General features: G+C 34.9%; 1 protein-coding gene across 1 annotated transcript; it reads right to left on the bottom strand.

Annotated features, from left to right (window-relative positions):
- Nucleotides 1–1,881: 1,881 nt before the first annotated feature.
- On the bottom strand, nucleotides 1,882–18,063 carry LOC117333853 (thiamin pyrophosphokinase 1-like). Its single transcript, XM_033893269.1, has 8 exons — nucleotides 18,022–18,063; nucleotides 17,143–17,223; nucleotides 16,084–16,158; nucleotides 15,050–15,192; nucleotides 13,719–13,805; nucleotides 9,676–9,822; nucleotides 7,151–7,265; nucleotides 1,882–2,201 (listed from the first exon to the last, which is right to left on the bottom strand). The coding sequence occupies exons 2-8, from the start codon at nucleotides 17,189–17,191 to the stop codon at nucleotides 2,074–2,076; spliced, it is 744 nt and encodes a 247-aa protein (XP_033749160.1). The 5' UTR covers nucleotides 17,192–17,223; nucleotides 18,022–18,063; the 3' UTR covers nucleotides 1,882–2,073.
- Nucleotides 18,064–18,255: the final 192 nt, after the last annotated feature.

Here is an 18,255-nt window from a genome sequence, read left to right on the forward strand (position 1 = left end):
TAAAATGTGTTTTTCAAGATGGTATTTATGGTGGCCATCTTGGATTTCGGACCGACCCGAAAAATAACGAAAAATAACAACACTTGGTCGGGATCATATCAGGATCATCTCAGGCAAGTTTCAGCTCAATAGCACTGATGGAACTTGAGAAGAAGTTAAAAATGTGTTTTTCAAGATGGCGGCTATGGCGGCCATCTTGGATTTCGGACCGACCCGAAAAATAACAACACTTGGTCGAGATCATATCAGGATCATTTCAGGCAGGTTTCAGCTCAATAGCACTGGTAGAACTTGAGAAGTTTAAAATGTGTTTTTCAAGATGGCGGCCTCAGCGGCCATCTTGGATTACGGACCGACCCGAAAAATAACAACACTTGGTTGGGATCATATAAGGATCATCTCAGGCAAGTTTCAGCTCAATAGCACTGGTAGAACTTGAGAAGAAGTTTAAAATGTGTTTTTCAAGATGGCGGCTATGGCGGCCATCTTGGATTTCGGACTGATCTAAAAAATAACAACACTTGGTCGGGATCATATCAGGATCATTTCAGGCAAGTTTCAGCTCAATAGCACTGTTGAAACTTGAGAAGAAGCTTTAAATGTGTTTTTCAAGATGGCGGCTATGGCGGCCATCTTGGATTTCGGACTGATCTAAAAAATAACAACACTTGGTCGGGATCATATCAGGATCATCTCAGGCAAGTTTCAACTCAATAGCACTGGTGGAACTTGAGAAGAAGTTTAAAATGTGTTTTTCAAGATGGCGGCTATGGCGGCCATCTTGGATTTCGGACCGACCCGAAAAATAACAACACTTGGTCGGGATCATATCAGGATCATTTCAGGCAAGTTTCAGCTCAATAGCACTGGTGGAAGTTGAGAAGAAATTTAAAATGTGTTTTTCAAGATGGCGGCTATGGCGGCCATCTTGGATTTCGGACTGATCTAAAAAATAACAACACTTGGTCGGGATCATATCAGGATCATTTCAGGCAAGTTTCAGCTCAATAGCACTGGTGAAACTTGAGAAGAAGTTTTAAATGTGTTTTTCAAGATGGCGGCTATGGCGGCCATCTTGGATTTCGGACCGACCCGAAAAATAACAACACTTGGTCGGGATCATATCAGGATCATCTCAGGCAAGTTTCAACTCAATAGCACTGGTGGAACTTGAGAAGAAGTTTAAAATGTGTTTTTCAAGATGGCGGCTATGGCGGCCATCTTGGATTTCGGACCGACCCGAAAAATAACAACACTTGGTCGGGATCATATCAGGATCATTTCAGGCAAGTTTCAGCTCAATAGCACTGGTGGAAGTTGAGAAGAAGTTTAAAATGTGTTTTTCAAGATGGCGGCTATGGCGGCCATCTTGGATTTCGGACTGATCTAAAAAATAACAACACTTGGTCGGGATCATATCAGGATCATTTCAGGCAAGTTTCAGCTCAATAGCACTGGTGAAACTTGAGGAGAAGTTTTAAATGTGTTTTTCAAGATGGCGGCTATGGCGGCCATCTTGGATTTCAGACCGACCCGAAAAATAACAACACTTTGTCAGGATCATCTCAGGATCATTTCTGGCAAGTTTCAGCCCAACAGCAGTGGTGGAACTTTTGAAGAAGTTTAAAATGTGTTTTCAAAATGGCGGCTATGGCGGCCATCTTGGATTTCGGACCAACCCGAAAAATAACAACACTTGGTCAGGACCATCTCAGGATCATTTCTGGCAAGTTTCATGTGAATCCCACTGGTGGAACTTGAGAAGAAGATTGAAATGTGAAAAGTTTACGGACGGCGCACGGCGCACGGCGGACGGCGGACGACGACGGACGAAGCACGATGGCTATAGGTCATCCTGACCCTTCGGGTCAGATGACCTAAAAAGCACAACAGTAATAAAATATCTGTCTCAAATAACACAGCAATACATGTATACACTAAGCACCAAGTATAGAGTTAAAAGAAAATATAAAATATTAATTAAACATTTTTCAACCTTAAATTTTCTTTCAGTCAATGCTTTCCATAATAAAACTGGTTCACACGTTTAAGCTCTTCATTCCTAAAAACTCTTTATTTGGCATCCATTTTAACTTCCATGCACCACAATAAATCATTGTCTGTTTCTATGGTGACCTGCCCATTTCCTTCAAGAACGTTGGATGTGCTGATCAATTGACCAAACTCCAATCCTTGGTTTTCTGTAGGAGACAAAAATCACTGTCAAAATCTATAGACTGGGGAAATGCAATTTATTTACTCACAAGTATAAGTACAACAGGAAAGCATATTGATATGTGTATCTTGCAGATCTGACGCAGAACCCCTAGGTAACAATACATAGTGAAATAAAGTATAAACAAGAGGCTCAACAGGCCTGTATCACTCACCTGCCTTTCAAACATCTTTGACGTTAATCTAGGTCATTTATACAGATACTAAGCTGATTACCACTTTATTCAAATATCAGAGTTAGCTCGGTTTATTCATTTTAATAAATTTTGTAGCTCTTCATTCCAGCATACTATTGGCCAACATCAAGTCTCTGGGCCTCATAGTTATTGTGAAGAAGTTAAATTGTTTAAAGATTATAGCCTGTTCTCCTGTGACCTTGAATGAAGACCAATGTCATTCATTTTAACCAACTTGGGAGCCCTTTTCCCCAGCATGATACAGACCCAATATCAGGTCTCTGGGCCTCATGTTTATTGGGAAGAAGTTCTTTAAATATTTTAGCCTATTCTCAGGGACCTTGAATGTAGGTCAAGGTCAGCTATTTGAACCAACTTGGTAGCCCTTCACCCAAGCATGCTACAGACCCAAAATGAGTTCTCTGGGTCTTGTAGTTATTGAGAAGTAGTCGTAGGGCTGGCAATGGATGTCGCACCACAGCATAACCTCACTTGACCTTCAGCAGGTGAGCTAACTTGTGAAAGAGCATTATGTTGTCAAAATAAATTATGTTCATCCCATCATGATCCTTATACTTTCAGAGCTATCATCATTTGTTTTTCTTATCTGAGCAATAATGTCATAAATTCTTTGCTGTCCCATCAAAACAACTTCAATGAGGTTTTGACTGGAATATATTTCCTGCAGAAAAATCACATATTTTATAAGGAGTAATCTCCCTGTATGGATTACAGAATTATTTTTTAGAGAAATGGATAAAATTCAAAACATATTCAAAGTCTTTGCAACCTTTCCAGTTGAACTGTATTCAATTCGGGATATGTGGGACTGGAGAAGGTTCCAACAAGAGATCCAAGAGGGATCTTGGTGCCCACCATTGAATTATCTTTATTTGTCCTATGTATAATATTTTCTCTACTTTAATGATCTGATAACAAGAAGAACATATAAAATATAAGAGTGATATTTGAGAAGAATTTTCTGTGAATTAGAAATAGCAAAGCTAAACTTTAACTGTCAGTTCTTCTGCTCAGGAGGAGACTCAGACTCAGACTAAGTTCAGGATCAGACTCAATGGGCACAACAAAAACATACATAGAAGTTTAAGACAAAGAGAAATTACAAATGAAACCTAAGAGATATATATGTCTAAGAAAAAACTTTATGTGAAATAGAAATCATAAAACTAAACTTCAACTATTAGCCAATTTATTTTTTGGATCAGACTCAAATTTAAACTAGAAAACTGACAGGTCAGTAAGAAACCTGCTCTGTGGCAAGGGAGTAAAATATACAACCTACAATTCCATCTCTATATTTGCTGGGATAATGGAAATGCAATATAAAACTCATTTGCTAGATTTGATTTGCTTTATTTAAATCCTATACTCCCCCACTAAGAACCAGGGTCATAGTAAGAGATCTACTTTGTCCTTGACCTCTGAAACTGAATGTCCTTAACCTTTGACCCAATGACCTAAATCTTTGGAAAGTTTTACTTCATGCTTAAGTCCGATCAACTTGACTTGACTTCATAATGTCTAAATAAGATAAAGAGACAAGATACAAAATGTGAATTTGGCCTCTGATCCAATGACTATGACCTTTGAAACCAGGACCTTGACCTTTAGAAAATTTACTCTTTGTTTGACTCTGAACAACTTTGCTTCATCGATCATGTCATGACAAAATGTTCATCAATAAAAAGATACAAAATGTGTCCTTTTTTACCCAATGACCTTGATCTTTAGTCAGCTGACCTTGACCTTGGCCCTAGTGACATTGACTTCTGACACAATGACTTTGAGCTTTGGTCAGTTGCCTCTTGTTTGATTTTGAACAATTTTGCTTCATTATATATCACGACAAAATATTCATCAATAAAAAAATACAAAATGTGACCATGACTTTTGACCCAGTGACCGTGACCTTAAGTCAGCTGAATCTTTGTTTGATTCTGACACAATCTGCTTCAAATGTCATAACAAAATATTCTTCAGTTAATTAAAGATACAATATTTCTTGCAGACATTTTGTTTTTCTGGATCAGACTTAAGAGCAAATGGGCACAATTAGAGACCAAGAGGAACCCACATTTGAAGTTTCAGAAAATCCTTCCAGTATATCTCAAGAATTAGTGATAATTTATGGATGGAAGGATGGATGGATGGATGATGGACCAGGGACCATAGACACAGAGCCAATTAAACAGCCCACCATCTGATGATGGTCGGCTCAGCACTTAATTAACTGTAAGTATCTTATTATCTTTAGAATGATTGAACAAAATTATACAATAATGTGTTTGATCACTTCCATAATGAAAACGCTTAATTATTTCTAGAAAGAAATACCATTCAAAGTAAATCCTGCCAACATTCGACCAAGGTGATAATGACTTTACAACACATTTACAGCACACCGTATAGTATAAAATGTCAGCTTGTTATGTTGAACAAGTGAACTGACAAAACTATTAATTCATATGTCACGTCTAGAAAATAAATACCCCTAAGGTGTTATCACACCTAACCAATCCCTCTTATTGATTAACCTGTACATAATCAAGGACACTTCAACAAAGGTACTCTGTGCATATGTTCTTAAAGAGTTCAAGACTCTAGGGGAGAGTTATAGAGGTATTTGCTGGGTTTATTGCCTCGTGCACAGCCAGGGTCATTTTGAGGCAGGGTTTCCTTGTAGTAGTTGGTGACTACCTCACTGACCATGTGAACAATATACAAACGGCCCTGTTGCATGCCATCTACCTAGGGTTAATTGCCCTGTCAAAGGACACAACATTGACAGCACAGACCAGTCTGTTTCTCAGATTCCCAAGATGAAAAAGAAACAACATGGATATGGAGCTTCAAACCATACACCTCCGATCTTCACCTAAAGCTACATGGCCAGCACTCTAAAAGGGACTGAGCTATCATGCCCAAAGTTATCGACAGGCGATATATCTAAGCATTAAACAATAAACTGCCTTGCTATAAATCAAACTTATAGGTAGAACTAGAGATTGTTTTGTGAACAAAATGTCTCCCCTTCTCCCTTACTAGGCACTGATTTTGTTGTTGTTTTTTTTTGGTTTCACTCAACTGACCTTTAAATTTTAGCCCCAGACAGGAAACTAATGTAAAATTTGCACTTATTTGAACTTCGACCTTGAGGTCAAGGTCAAAGTGACCAAACAGCACAATGGTTTTATTAGTTGATTCAAGTAACCTCGAAAGTTTAATGAACATTTATTCAATGGTTCAGAAGTTATGGCCCGGACAAGAAATTATTAGAAGAAGAAGAACTAGAAAAAGAAATGGTGTCCTGGTACTAATACAACAAGTCTCCCTAAAGGGCAGACATAATTAATGATACAGATTCACATGCAAACATAGTACTGTACTTAACAAGATAGTGAGGTAGACCAGTACTTATTTCAACACTCTTTGTCATCATGGAAGGTAAAGCTATCCTTAAATTTTAACTAGAACACTGACAGGTCAGTAAGGGTCCTGCAATGTACACGTAGCTCAATATATCCTATAATCATCCAAAAGCCATCTACCTATATTGCTGAGGTTCTTGGAATATTTAGACATAAAAAAAAACAATTACAATTGAAGACAAATATGTATTATACATGTACTATGATGTGACAATTGTCCCACCTCCATATTTGCTGGGCTGACAGTAATGTAAATGCCAGTATAATATACATTTGTAAGTTTGGGTTATTGTCAGAGATCCATGTTGTCCTTGACCTTTGGATCCAAATTTGACCTTGATATTTGATCCAGAGACCTTGACCTTGTGTCAGTACACTCTTTTTTTAATTCTAACGAACTGTGCTTCATAATGTCGTAACAAAATGTTCTTCAGTGAAATGATACCAAATTAGACCTAGATCATTGCCCAGTGACCTTGACTTCATGTTAAGCTATATTGGTATACATTTTAAGTAGCTGAGAAAACTTGCAGGAAATATTTGAATACAGACCAACCTCATTTATGTTAGAAATAATTTAAATGGACAATTCAGTCAAGTTTCATTATTTTTTATCATGTCACAAAATCTTTCATAAAATTGTAGTTCTCCAATCCTTATGAACATTGTATTGATACAAGCTCATGTTTCTTTCCATGCATTTTTTAATAAACTCTAAGGGTTTAAATGCAAATTAACAAGCCATGCATCTCTTCACACTTTGACCAGTCAACATGGGAAAACCTGTCTCAAAACAACAATTCATCATGGATTCTATATTGTGATACATATCACAATTGCTTGCCATGCATTTTGTTAAATCAAAATCCTGAGAAAGATTTGTATGTGAAGTCTTCTGATTATTGCTATATTTGGTGTGGGCTAACCCCAAACTTCAACTGACCATACTGGACATTTGCTATGTGGCAGACAACTATTAAGTACAGATTCTTTCATCTGGATATATCATTTTTATGTTCTGCTGGAGTTAGAATAACCATGGTTGACTGAATTATCCTTTTAACCCCGCCATTGCTATTTCAAATCAAATTTGACTGATATCCTCTAAATCACTTCAGAAGGAGTATCATTTTCAAGCAAAACCACAGCTAATTTCCCCTTTTTGGACCTTGCCAACTTGCCTCCAGTAGTCCACAAAACCTCTATTGATTTCAGAAATGACTGAACTCCCCAAATGGTGTTTCAAACATAATTTGGCTGAAATCGACTTAGACATAGTATCCATCTTACCAAGGTTCCATTTGAGTCCTGTTGTTGTGATGTGATGACAAGGTCGTCCTATGGGTATCAGTCCACACCAGTCACCCTCATATCCAGTGTCAACTTTCAGGCAGTGTTTGATTCCCTATAAACATGACAGGTTAAACAGACATATCTACTCTTCAGTTACACAATCCCTATACCTCCCCAGTGGTTTATTTCCTTATTTTTGTTTTTTTAAGCAATCAATGTTTAAGCCAAACTCTTCCATTCTATACGTACCAGTATATAAAAAATATTTTTTATCTAGGATCACTGTTTAAACCAAACTTTTTCTCTCTATATGTATATAGGAAGTATTTCTATCTAGGATCGCTGTTTAATTCTCTCTATATGTATATAGGAAGTATTTCTATCTAGGATCGCTGTTTAATTCTCTCTATATGTATATAGGAAATATTTCTATCTAGGTTTATCTACCTGATACCTTTACCAGATATTGTAATTAAATGTATAGAATGTATTTTTGTCCTAACCAGTAAATAAAAACATTCTAATTGGTGGGAAGACTTAGTGATGGAGACCTACAGGTGGAGAGGACCTCACAATGCAGACCTATACTGTATTAAGTTTGAATTAATTTGCTGAATAAGAGGTCCATTGGACCTGCATCACTCACCTGGATATTTCAGTGATAATGGCAAAGCGCTTTATGGTATATTTTAAATATCTTTCCTAAACAGAGATCTGCCTCAGAGTAACATGCATTGGAGGCAACACTTTCCTCTGGGGAAAGACCCAATGTTAATACAAAATTGGTTCCCTGTCACCCAAGAATGCATACCAAATTTAGACCAAATCTTTTCATTCCGACAAAAAAAAAGAATTTTAAAGAATTTGCTGTATTTTCCCTTCTAGGCTCTGCCCCACAGGCCCCTGGGTGTCAGACCCACCTTTTATACAAAATTTGTCCCCCTTCACTGAAGGATGCTTCAGACCAAAATTGGATCAAATCCTTTTGTTCCTACAGGCGAATGATCTTAAACAATTGTCTATATTTCCCTTATTGGGCCCTGCCCTTCAAGACCTTTAAGGGCCAGGGGCCTGACCCACTGTTTAATCCAAATCAGTTCCCCTTCAACCAAAGATGATTTAGACCTTTGGTATCTAAGTTATTCATAACAAGTGGCATGAAAAAAAGTAGTATAAAAAAAAGACAGATGACAGAAGATGGAAGTGCTGTGCACAAGTTCACCAATCTTTTTGCTTGTGTTTGTTAGGTTTAACAACATAACACAGCTAGGTTCATTTAAGGATAACCTCACCAACATGTGAGATGAATGTGGTGAGTGCATGTGTTTTGGAAGGATGCGGTATGATCGTCTCCCTGTGATAGCATGGAACTTATGCCAACTTTTTAGTGACACCTCACTGAAGCATACTGTTGAAGACATCCAGCAGGACACCCCACTCAGTCCCATTATACTGGCAAGGTTTAGTTTTGTTTATTTTGTTTAACATCCTATTAACAGCCAGGGTCATTTAAGGATGTGAATAGTTTTTGAGGTAGAGGAAAGCCGGAGTGCCCGGAGAAAAACCACCAACCTACGGTCAGTACCATGAAACTGCTCCACACCACGTGGGCTTCGAACTTGAGACCCAGGCAAGGAGCCTACTAGTCACCCCAATCCCAAAATGCAAAGCAGTAGTAGAAACTACCATTAATAGAGCCTCTGTTTCATCTCAGCTAGTGCATAGAACGCAAAGCCTTCTTCACAGGTAACAAAGGGTCATATCATGTCTAAAGGTCAAACTTTTACAGACATTCACGATGATCAGGTGTTATCACCAATGGTACAAGAATTGTAAGAAGATAAAATAGCTTGCAGAATGAGTTGAAATCAAAATTTAAGCTTTAAGCTTGTTTTCCGATCCCAAATTATAGAAATGTATGTATATTTGAATGAATTTTGAATAATAATATTGTTAAATTTAAATAAACTATTTTATTAAATTGCTTTTAAAAAAGTAGGTCAAAGGTCAGTCACAATTAAGGTCAGCAGGTCTTTTAATGCAATACCAATAGAAAGGTCTTTTAACAAGGAACACACATATCAAATATGAAAGTCCTATCTCATATGGTTAAAACACTGTGGCCAAGGTTAAAGGTTTTTTTTAAAGTAGGTCACAGGTCAGGAGTTCTGCAAACGTAGTACCAATGGAAAAGACTTGTCACAAGAACACACATATCAAATGCATGTACATTTGTGTACCTATTAAGCTGTATCTTGATTAGTATCAACACAACATTGTTTTAGAAAATCTTGAACCAAACATTTAATGGACGCCGCCGACGATGCTGATGCTGATACCTGGGTATAGCATTAGTTCCCGTGGACTTTGTCTTGGTGAGCTAAAATTTGATTTCTTCATGCACTCCATGATGTAGATAGAACATCTATTGAATGTTTAAAAGACAAATTTTAAATGGAGGAAAAGTATTTTTGTAGACAGAGGGTGAAAAGTCTCTTGATATACAGTATTTATCAATGTACCTGTTTCAACAGCATACACATCTGACAATGGGAAGCTAGCACTACTGGAACAGAGGTCAGTGTCCGGGCCTGATGTAGGACATCAATGTTACCAAATACCTGGTCAAGCCGACCTCCAAATGCACCCATTACAACAATGATCTCCACCTGACAGTCAACAAAAACATTAAAAATTTACATTTTTTAATTTCTTAAATACCTGTGAAAAAAAAAAAAACTTTTAATAACAAGTAGATTTAATCACCTTTAGTCTGAGACTGTGATAAAAATATTCTGGTTATAAACTGCCTGGCATCACCTTTCAAGTCACTCAAATTTAATCAAAACATGATCACCATTAAAACATTTTTTTAATTATCATCTTAAAATCATTGTCTTGTGTGTGCTGTGTAACAACATTGTATGTGTTATCAAACTATATTTCATGTGTTGTATAACTTCGGTGTATGTGTTATGTAAATACAATGTATATGCTACGTATCTACATTGTGTGTCTCGTGTAAGTACATGTGTTCTGATATCCGATGCTAGCTTCATCAAAGAACAGAAGTCCCTGTCATGTTTCACTTGTGTGATGAATAGTCATATAAGGTGTTATAAGGGCTAGTGTTAATAGATTGCTGTTAATATATGTCTTATCAATATGTTACAAACATTCAATTTCCAAACTTTTACATAAATATTATATATTGCCTCGTGCAACACTACATAGATACTGTATCTTGTGTAACATTACATTGACATTGTATGTCATATGTAACATTACATTTACATTGTATGGCCTAACATTACATTGACATTGTATGTCATGTGTAACATTACATTTACATTTTATGTCTTGTGTAACATTACATTTACATTTTATGTCTTGTGTAACATTACATTTACATTGTATGGCCTGTTTAACATTACATTTACATTGTATGGCCTGTGTAACATTACATTTACATTGTATGTCATGTGTAACATTACATTGACATTGTATGTCATGTGTAACATTACATTTACATTGTATGGCCTGTTTAACATTACATTGACATTGTATGTCATGTGTAACATTACATTGACATTGTATGTCATGTGTAACATTACATTTACATTGTATCATATGGCCTGTGTAACATTACATTGACATTGTATGTCATGTGTAACATTACATTTACATTGTATGGCCTGTTTAACATTACAATGACATTGTATGTCATGTGTAACATTACATTTACATTGTATGTCATGTGTAACATTACATTTACATTGTATGTCATGTGTAACATTACATTTACATTGTATGTCATATGTAACATTACATTTACATTGTATGGCCTGTTTAACATTACATTTACATTGTATGTCATATGTAACATAACATTTACATTTTATGTCTTGTGTAACATTACATTTACATTGTATGGCCTGTTTAACATTACATTTACATTGTATGGCCTGTGTAACATTACATTTACATTGTATGTCATGTGTAACATTACACTGACATTGTATGTCATGTGTAACATTACATTTACATTGTATGGCCTGTTTAACATTACATTGACATTGTATGTCATGTGTAACATTACATTGACATTGTATGTCTTGTGTAACATTACATTTACATTGTATCATATGGCCTGTGTAACATTACATTTACATTGTATGGCCTGTTTAACATTACATTTATATTGTATGGCCTGTTTAACATTACATTTACAATGCATGGCCTGTTTAACATTACATTTACATTGTATCATATGGCCTGTGTAACATTACATTTACATTGTATGTCATGTGTAACATTACATTTACATTGTATGGCCTGTTTAACATTACATTTACATTGTATGACCTGTTTAACATTACATTTACATTGTATGTCATATGTAACATTACATTTACATTTTATGTCTTGTGTAACATTACATTTACATTGTATGGCCTGTTTAACATTACATTTACATTGTATGGCCTGTGTAACATTACATTTACATTGTATGTCATGTGTAACATTACATTGACATTGTATGTCATGTGTAACATTACATTTACATTGTATGGCCTGTTTAACATTACATTGACATTGTATGTCATGTGTAACATTACATTGACATTGTATGTCATGTGTAACATTACATTTACATTGTATCATATGGCCTGTGTAACATTACATTGACATTGTATGTCATGTGTAACATTACATTTACATTGTATGGCCTGTTTAACATTACATTGACATTGTATGTCATGTGTAACATTACATTTACATTGTATGTCATGTGTAACATACATTACATTTAACATTACATTTACATTGTATGTCATATGTAACATTACATTTACATTGTATGGCCTGTTTAACATTACATTTACATTGTATGTCATATGTAACATTACATTTACATTTTATGTCTTGTGTAACATTACATTTACATTGTATGGCCTGTTTAACATTACATTTACATTGTATGGCCTGTGTAACATTACATTTACATTGTATGTCATGTGTAACATTACATTGACATTGTATGTCATGTGTAACATTACATTTACATTGTATGGCCTGTTTAACATTACATTGACATTGTATGTCATGTGTAACATTACATTGACATTGTATGTCTTGTGTAACATTACATTTACATTGTATCATATGGCCTGTGTAACATTACATTTACATTGTATGGCCTGTTTAACATTACATTTATATTGTATGGCCTGTTTAACATTACATTTACAATGCATGGCCTGTTTAACATTACATTTACATTGTATCATATGGCCTGTGTAACATTACATTTACATTGTATGTCATGTGTAACATTACATTTACATTGTATGGCCTGTTTAACATTACATTTACATTGTATGACCTGTGTAACATTACATTTACAATGCATGGCCTGTTTAACATTACATTTACATTGTATGGCCTGTTTAACATTACATTTACATTGTATGGCCTGTTTAACATTACATTTACATTGTATGACCTGTGTAACATTACATTTACAATGTATGACCTGTGTAACATTACATTTACAATGCATGGCCTGTTTAACATTACATTTACATTGTATGGCCTGTTTAACATTACATTTACATTGTATGACTTGTGTAACATTACATTTACAATGCATGGCCTGTTTAACATTACATTTACATTGTATTTCATATGTAACATTACATTTACATTGTATGGCCTGTTTAACATTACATTTACATTGTATGGCCTGTTTAACATTACATTTACATTGTATGGCCTAACATTACATTGACATTGTATGTCATGTGTAACATTACATTTACATTGTATGGCCTGTTTAACATTACATTTACAATGCATGGCCTGTTTAACATTACATTTACATTGTATGGCCTGTTTAACATTACATTTACATTGTATTTCATATGTAACATTACATTTACATTGTATGTCATATGTAACATTACATTTACATTGTATGGCCTGTTTAACATTACATTTACATTGTATTTCATATGTAACATTACATTTACATTGCATGGCCTGTTTAACATTACATTTACATTGTATGGCCTGTTTAACATTACATTTACATTGTATGTCATGCGTAACAATACATTTACATTGTATGGCCTAACATTACATTGACATTGTATGTCATGTGTAACATTACATTTACATTGTATTTCATGTGTAACATTATATTTACATTGTATTTCATGTGTAACATTACATTTACATTGTATTTCATGTGTAACATTATATTTACATTGTATGTCATGTGTAACATTATTTTTACATTGTATGTCATGTGTAACAATACATTTACATTGTATTTCATGTGTAACATTACATTTACATGGTATGCCCTTTGTAGCATTATGTTTACATTTTATGTCATGTGTAACATTATATATATATTTACATTGTATGTCTTGTATTACATTACATTTACATTGTATGTCTTGTGTAACATTACTCTGACATGACTTGTGTAACAATACAATATTGTATTTTGACTGTACACTGTGTTACAGTTATTTAGATGAACCAGATGTATATATACCTTTATGCTGGCCTTGGATATGAGGAGTCGGAGGGCTTTAGCGAAGTCTGTATAGTTCTGATCTGGTGAAGATACAATCTCCACACCCTGAAATTGTTATCATTTCAAAGAAAGTTAAATACCACAGGATTCAATGTCAGAACACTGTATCTCTCAGGGATGATGTAAGTGTTCTTAATTACATCACACAGTTCTTAATTCTCAAGGAATCACAAGATTAAACGAAAACAAATGAGAGACACAGCTTTGGAATAAAATATTGGATCAATCAAATCAAATACAAGTTAATTCCAACTACTGTAACGAACAGTATCATATATGTGAAATATAAGCATTATTAGATTTATCAGTCACATAAGCTTGATAAATGACATTATGTCATAACAGGAGTCCCATGGACCTCAACAGTCATCAGACTATAACACAGCATGGACTATTGAAATTCAACAAAATAACAACAGTTCCTTTAAGGTGCCACCAATTTTCAGCTCAGTGGCACAAGTTGAACTGGTGGAGTTCAAAGTGTGTTTTTAAAGATGGTGACAATGGTGGCCATCTTGGATTTTCAGACAGCACCATCTCAGGATCATTTATAGCAAGTTTAAGATCAATCGCACTGGTGAAACTTAAAAAATTTGAAATGTGAAAAGTTTATGCTGCTGTAAAATAATGTTTACCAGTTAAAAGGTACCCTTGTACAAAATTGGAGGTAAGTTGACTAGATAGTTGTTTTATTTTGACAAATTTAGGTGCAGAAATCCAAACAAAATGTTAGTGACACAAAGGATTAGAAGTACAGGTAAGTTCAACATGAGCACTTGGCTCAATCAAGTGTGAAATATGGGTAAAGTCCAGACTCTGCAACATATGACATACCTATATAATCACTCAGGTAGGTTTGGTTGATGTAGAACTTCAGTTTACTACGAATGATTAATTCGTCTAAACCTGACAATGACTGTATATCAAGCCAACGCCATTTACTGGTGTAGCATAAGCACCACGTCAACTTTGATGTTACAATTTGTATGTTGAACTAAAAACAGTGCAAACCTTTTAAGTCAGAAGAATGTGAAAGAGATTAAATAACAATAAGAAGAAAAAAATTATGTAAAAAATTTCTCCATTTGTTTGTTCTGGGGGACAAAGTATTCTGACTTTGGTCTATCAGACCGCCCATAAAAATGAGGTTTAATATAGATTCAGGAAAGAGAAAACAAACAAATATTTATCTAACCAATGAGTTTAAAGAGACAAAAACTGACAAAGATAATTAACACTTTATGATTTTCTGATAAATCACTGATTATCAACAGTGTAAATACCTTTACCTTGGTTTTGTAAAACTCTGAAACTTCTGGTTTGATTGAGTCAAAGTCTCCACTGATGAGATCAGGGATGTACATATCCCGATCGGCCATGACACTGTCGTATAGCACATTGGTACCTCCATCCACTAGCGCCTTGTACTTCGCTGGAATTGGGACATTTAATACATGTATCAGCATGAGAAATTATTTAACTGTGGCCATGTAGTCAATTTTACTTTATTGAACTTTCATAGTGATTGATAATATAACAAGTGAACATGTCTATGGTTAGCCTGATAATATTTATAATGACTTGGGGGATATTTTACCGCTTAATACTCCGATTTTATACTGTAAGGTTTTTGGTACACAGAAAAGTTCATTCACAGGTACAGAAGCACCTTAATCTATTATTTTCCTAGAGGATGCTTTTGTTATAACCCAATGATGGAAATTTCTGCTGACGGTTTGTTTGGGAAAGAGGGAAATTTATAAACCAAAGCAATGCTAGCTAGTACAAACATTCAGAGAATAAAAAAAAACAAGAAATTTGTTTGGACATGAACTGTTAATCTTATATCATGGAGAAGTGTCACATGCTAGCTGACAAACAAGATTTGCCATTTATCTCTGTTGCATATAGCAAGATCCAAGACCTGAACTAATGAACCTGTGAAAGGTCAAAAGTTCAAAAAGTGTAGGTAAAACTCACCTTTCGTCCACATCTGCTTCATGAACATCATATCAATGTCTTTAGCATATAATTAGGATGTTTTTGTTATAATCCAATCATGGAAATTTCTGTTGACAGTTTGTTTGGGATGAAGAAAGAAAGAATGTATGAGCCAAAGCAATGCTGTAGTACAAACAATCAGAGAATCAGAAAAAAAAAAAATTGTTTGGACATGAATTGCTAATTTCATATCATGGAGAAGTGTCACATGTTAGCTGACAATCAAGTTTTGCCATTTATCTCTGCAGCTTACAGCAAGATCCAAGACTTGAACTTATGAACCTGTAAAAGGTCAAAAGTTCAAAGTGTAACTAGAACTCACCTTTAGCCCACACCTTCTTCATGAACATCACATCAATGTCTTGTGCATAATTAAGTATCATAAGAGCCATCCCATCTGAAATAAACATCTATAGATATATATAGCCCATTAAACTGGTCACCCAGTTCATACAAACTATATAACATTGAGATTCTTAAGTTTTTTTAAAAGTCATAAAACAAAATGATACTGTTTGGCCCTAAATGACCCTAGCTGTCGATGGGCCGTAAAACACAAACAAACAAACAAACAAAAGATTCTTAAATTATAGATTAAAACCTCAGAGTGGTCCAAATGGTAATAACAGCATATAGTTTACATAAATGACAGAATTGCTGGCTATATGTAAGCTTAAGTTTATAGTTGAGTTTTATTTCTCTAGAGAAAGAAGATTCAGTGGCCATGCAGGTAGCTCAATAGTTTATAGAGCGTCCATCTATATTAAGGAGCTGGTCCCTCCCGGGTCAAGGTCCTGGTCTGGTCACTGCATTATTTCTCTCCTAATACAATTCAATAGTATCTAATGTATGTGATTGTTATAAAAAAAAAAAAAAAAAAAATTATTTTATTATTTTTTTTTGCATTTTCATTGGCCTTTAATAATGAACACTATAATATCTAATTGTTGAAAGGCATGTTTGACATTTGAACAGCTATAGAATTACTAAAACACCAGACAAATGATGAATTTGTCCATATAGTTACAAATTTAGACCTATACCCTTCCCATACTTTTATGGTTTTGAAGGGCAGCAGGCGAGCTAAAATTATTTGAGTACATGTACTTACAATGTATGGTAACGAATACAGAGCCTCTACTAAGTCGCAAATAATGAACAGACTGTCAGATGGTACACGAGTTGGCAATAAAAAGTTTGAGAAATGATACAGAAAGGAAAAATTGCCAGTATATATATAGATTATACCACTATATAATTCATATATATTATGCCAGTATCTACATACAGGTAAATATATCATACCAGTATATTTATATCTTGTACCAGTATAAACATACAAATTATACCAGTTTCAATATATATATATATATATACATACCTGTGTGTTCATTTAAGTATCCTAGGGGACAAAACTCCAACTGATCCATGATGTACTTTTGATCTGAGTGGATATGGCGGACTGCAATAAAAATAATAACATCTAGAATTTAAAATGATTTAGACAGCTAAAACGATAATATGATACCACTGTGACAGTTCTGGAACATGTGAACATTAAACATTCAACCTTTTTCATAACAAGAGGCCAATGGGCCAGAAGTTAATACCACAGTCACCTGAATGAGTTCTCATTTACTGATAGCTGTTATTTTTGTTATGTTTTGTTTGTTTTTGTTCTTTTCTTGGTAACCTGTTGATACCTGACATTAGCATGCACATTTTTCAACAACATATGACTTTATAGCTTCTAACAAGAGGACCATGGGCCGGGGCCTTAACAGTCATCTGAATTTAAAAGACTCTAGTACTATTCTAGTATACTGGGTACTCAGTAGCAGTATATGTTGGTCATCTTGGATTTCTGACCAACACGAAAAATAACGACACTTGGTCTGGACCATTTCAGGATATTTTCAGACAAGTTTGAGTGGAATCCAACTAGTGGAATTTGAGAAGTCTTAAATGTGTTTTTCAAGACAGTGAGCATTTTTGCTGAATCCAAATTGACAGGTGAAAAGAGAATATACTTGAAACCTGAAATGTGATTTTAAAAATAGCAGTTATAGTAGCCTTCTTGTATTTTGGACTGACCTGAAGGCTCATTTCATGCAAGTTTGAGCTGAATCCCACAAGTGGAATTAAATGTGACAAGAAGTTTGAAATGTGAAACGTTTACACACAGCGGACGGAACACAACAACTAAATGGAAAGGAGAGGAAGACACTAAGATAAAACAAGACAAGCAAGCCGAGGGTACCGGGTTCGATCCGCAGTCGAGGCACACTGTTCTCTTTTCCTGTTACACATGTACAATGTATAAGGAAAATGAAAGTAGATGGTCACGTGCACATGGAATAGCTTTAGACAGTTTTGTCAGTTAATCTACAAGGCAAAATAAAATTGGACAAGAAACAGAAACAAATGAATATATGAGTTACCAGCAAAAGCACACACCAGTACTATTTTTGTTCTTAAAACATAGTTAGGCTAG

The sequence above is a fragment of the Pecten maximus genome, chromosome 9 (assembly GCF_902652985.1).
Source record: "Pecten maximus chromosome 9, xPecMax1.1, whole genome shotgun sequence".
NCBI classification, from domain to species: Eukaryota; Metazoa; Mollusca; class Bivalvia; order Pectinida; family Pectinidae; genus Pecten; species Pecten maximus.

Excerpts from the sequence above, each read along its gene's own strand:
- LOC117333853 (XM_033893269.1), bottom strand. The coding sequence starts at position 17,191 with ATGGATCAGTTGGAGTTTTGTCCCCTAGGATACTTAAATGAACACACA. Across the intron at positions 13,806-15,049 it reads CAGAGTTTTACAAAACCAAG|GGTGTGGAGATTGTATCTTC; the intron begins GTAAAGGTATTT and ends TAACAATTTCAG. Across the intron at positions 2,202-7,150 it reads AGGACTCAAATGGAACCTTG|AAAACCAAGGATTGGAGTTT; the intron begins GTAAGATGGATA and ends TGTCTCCTACAG.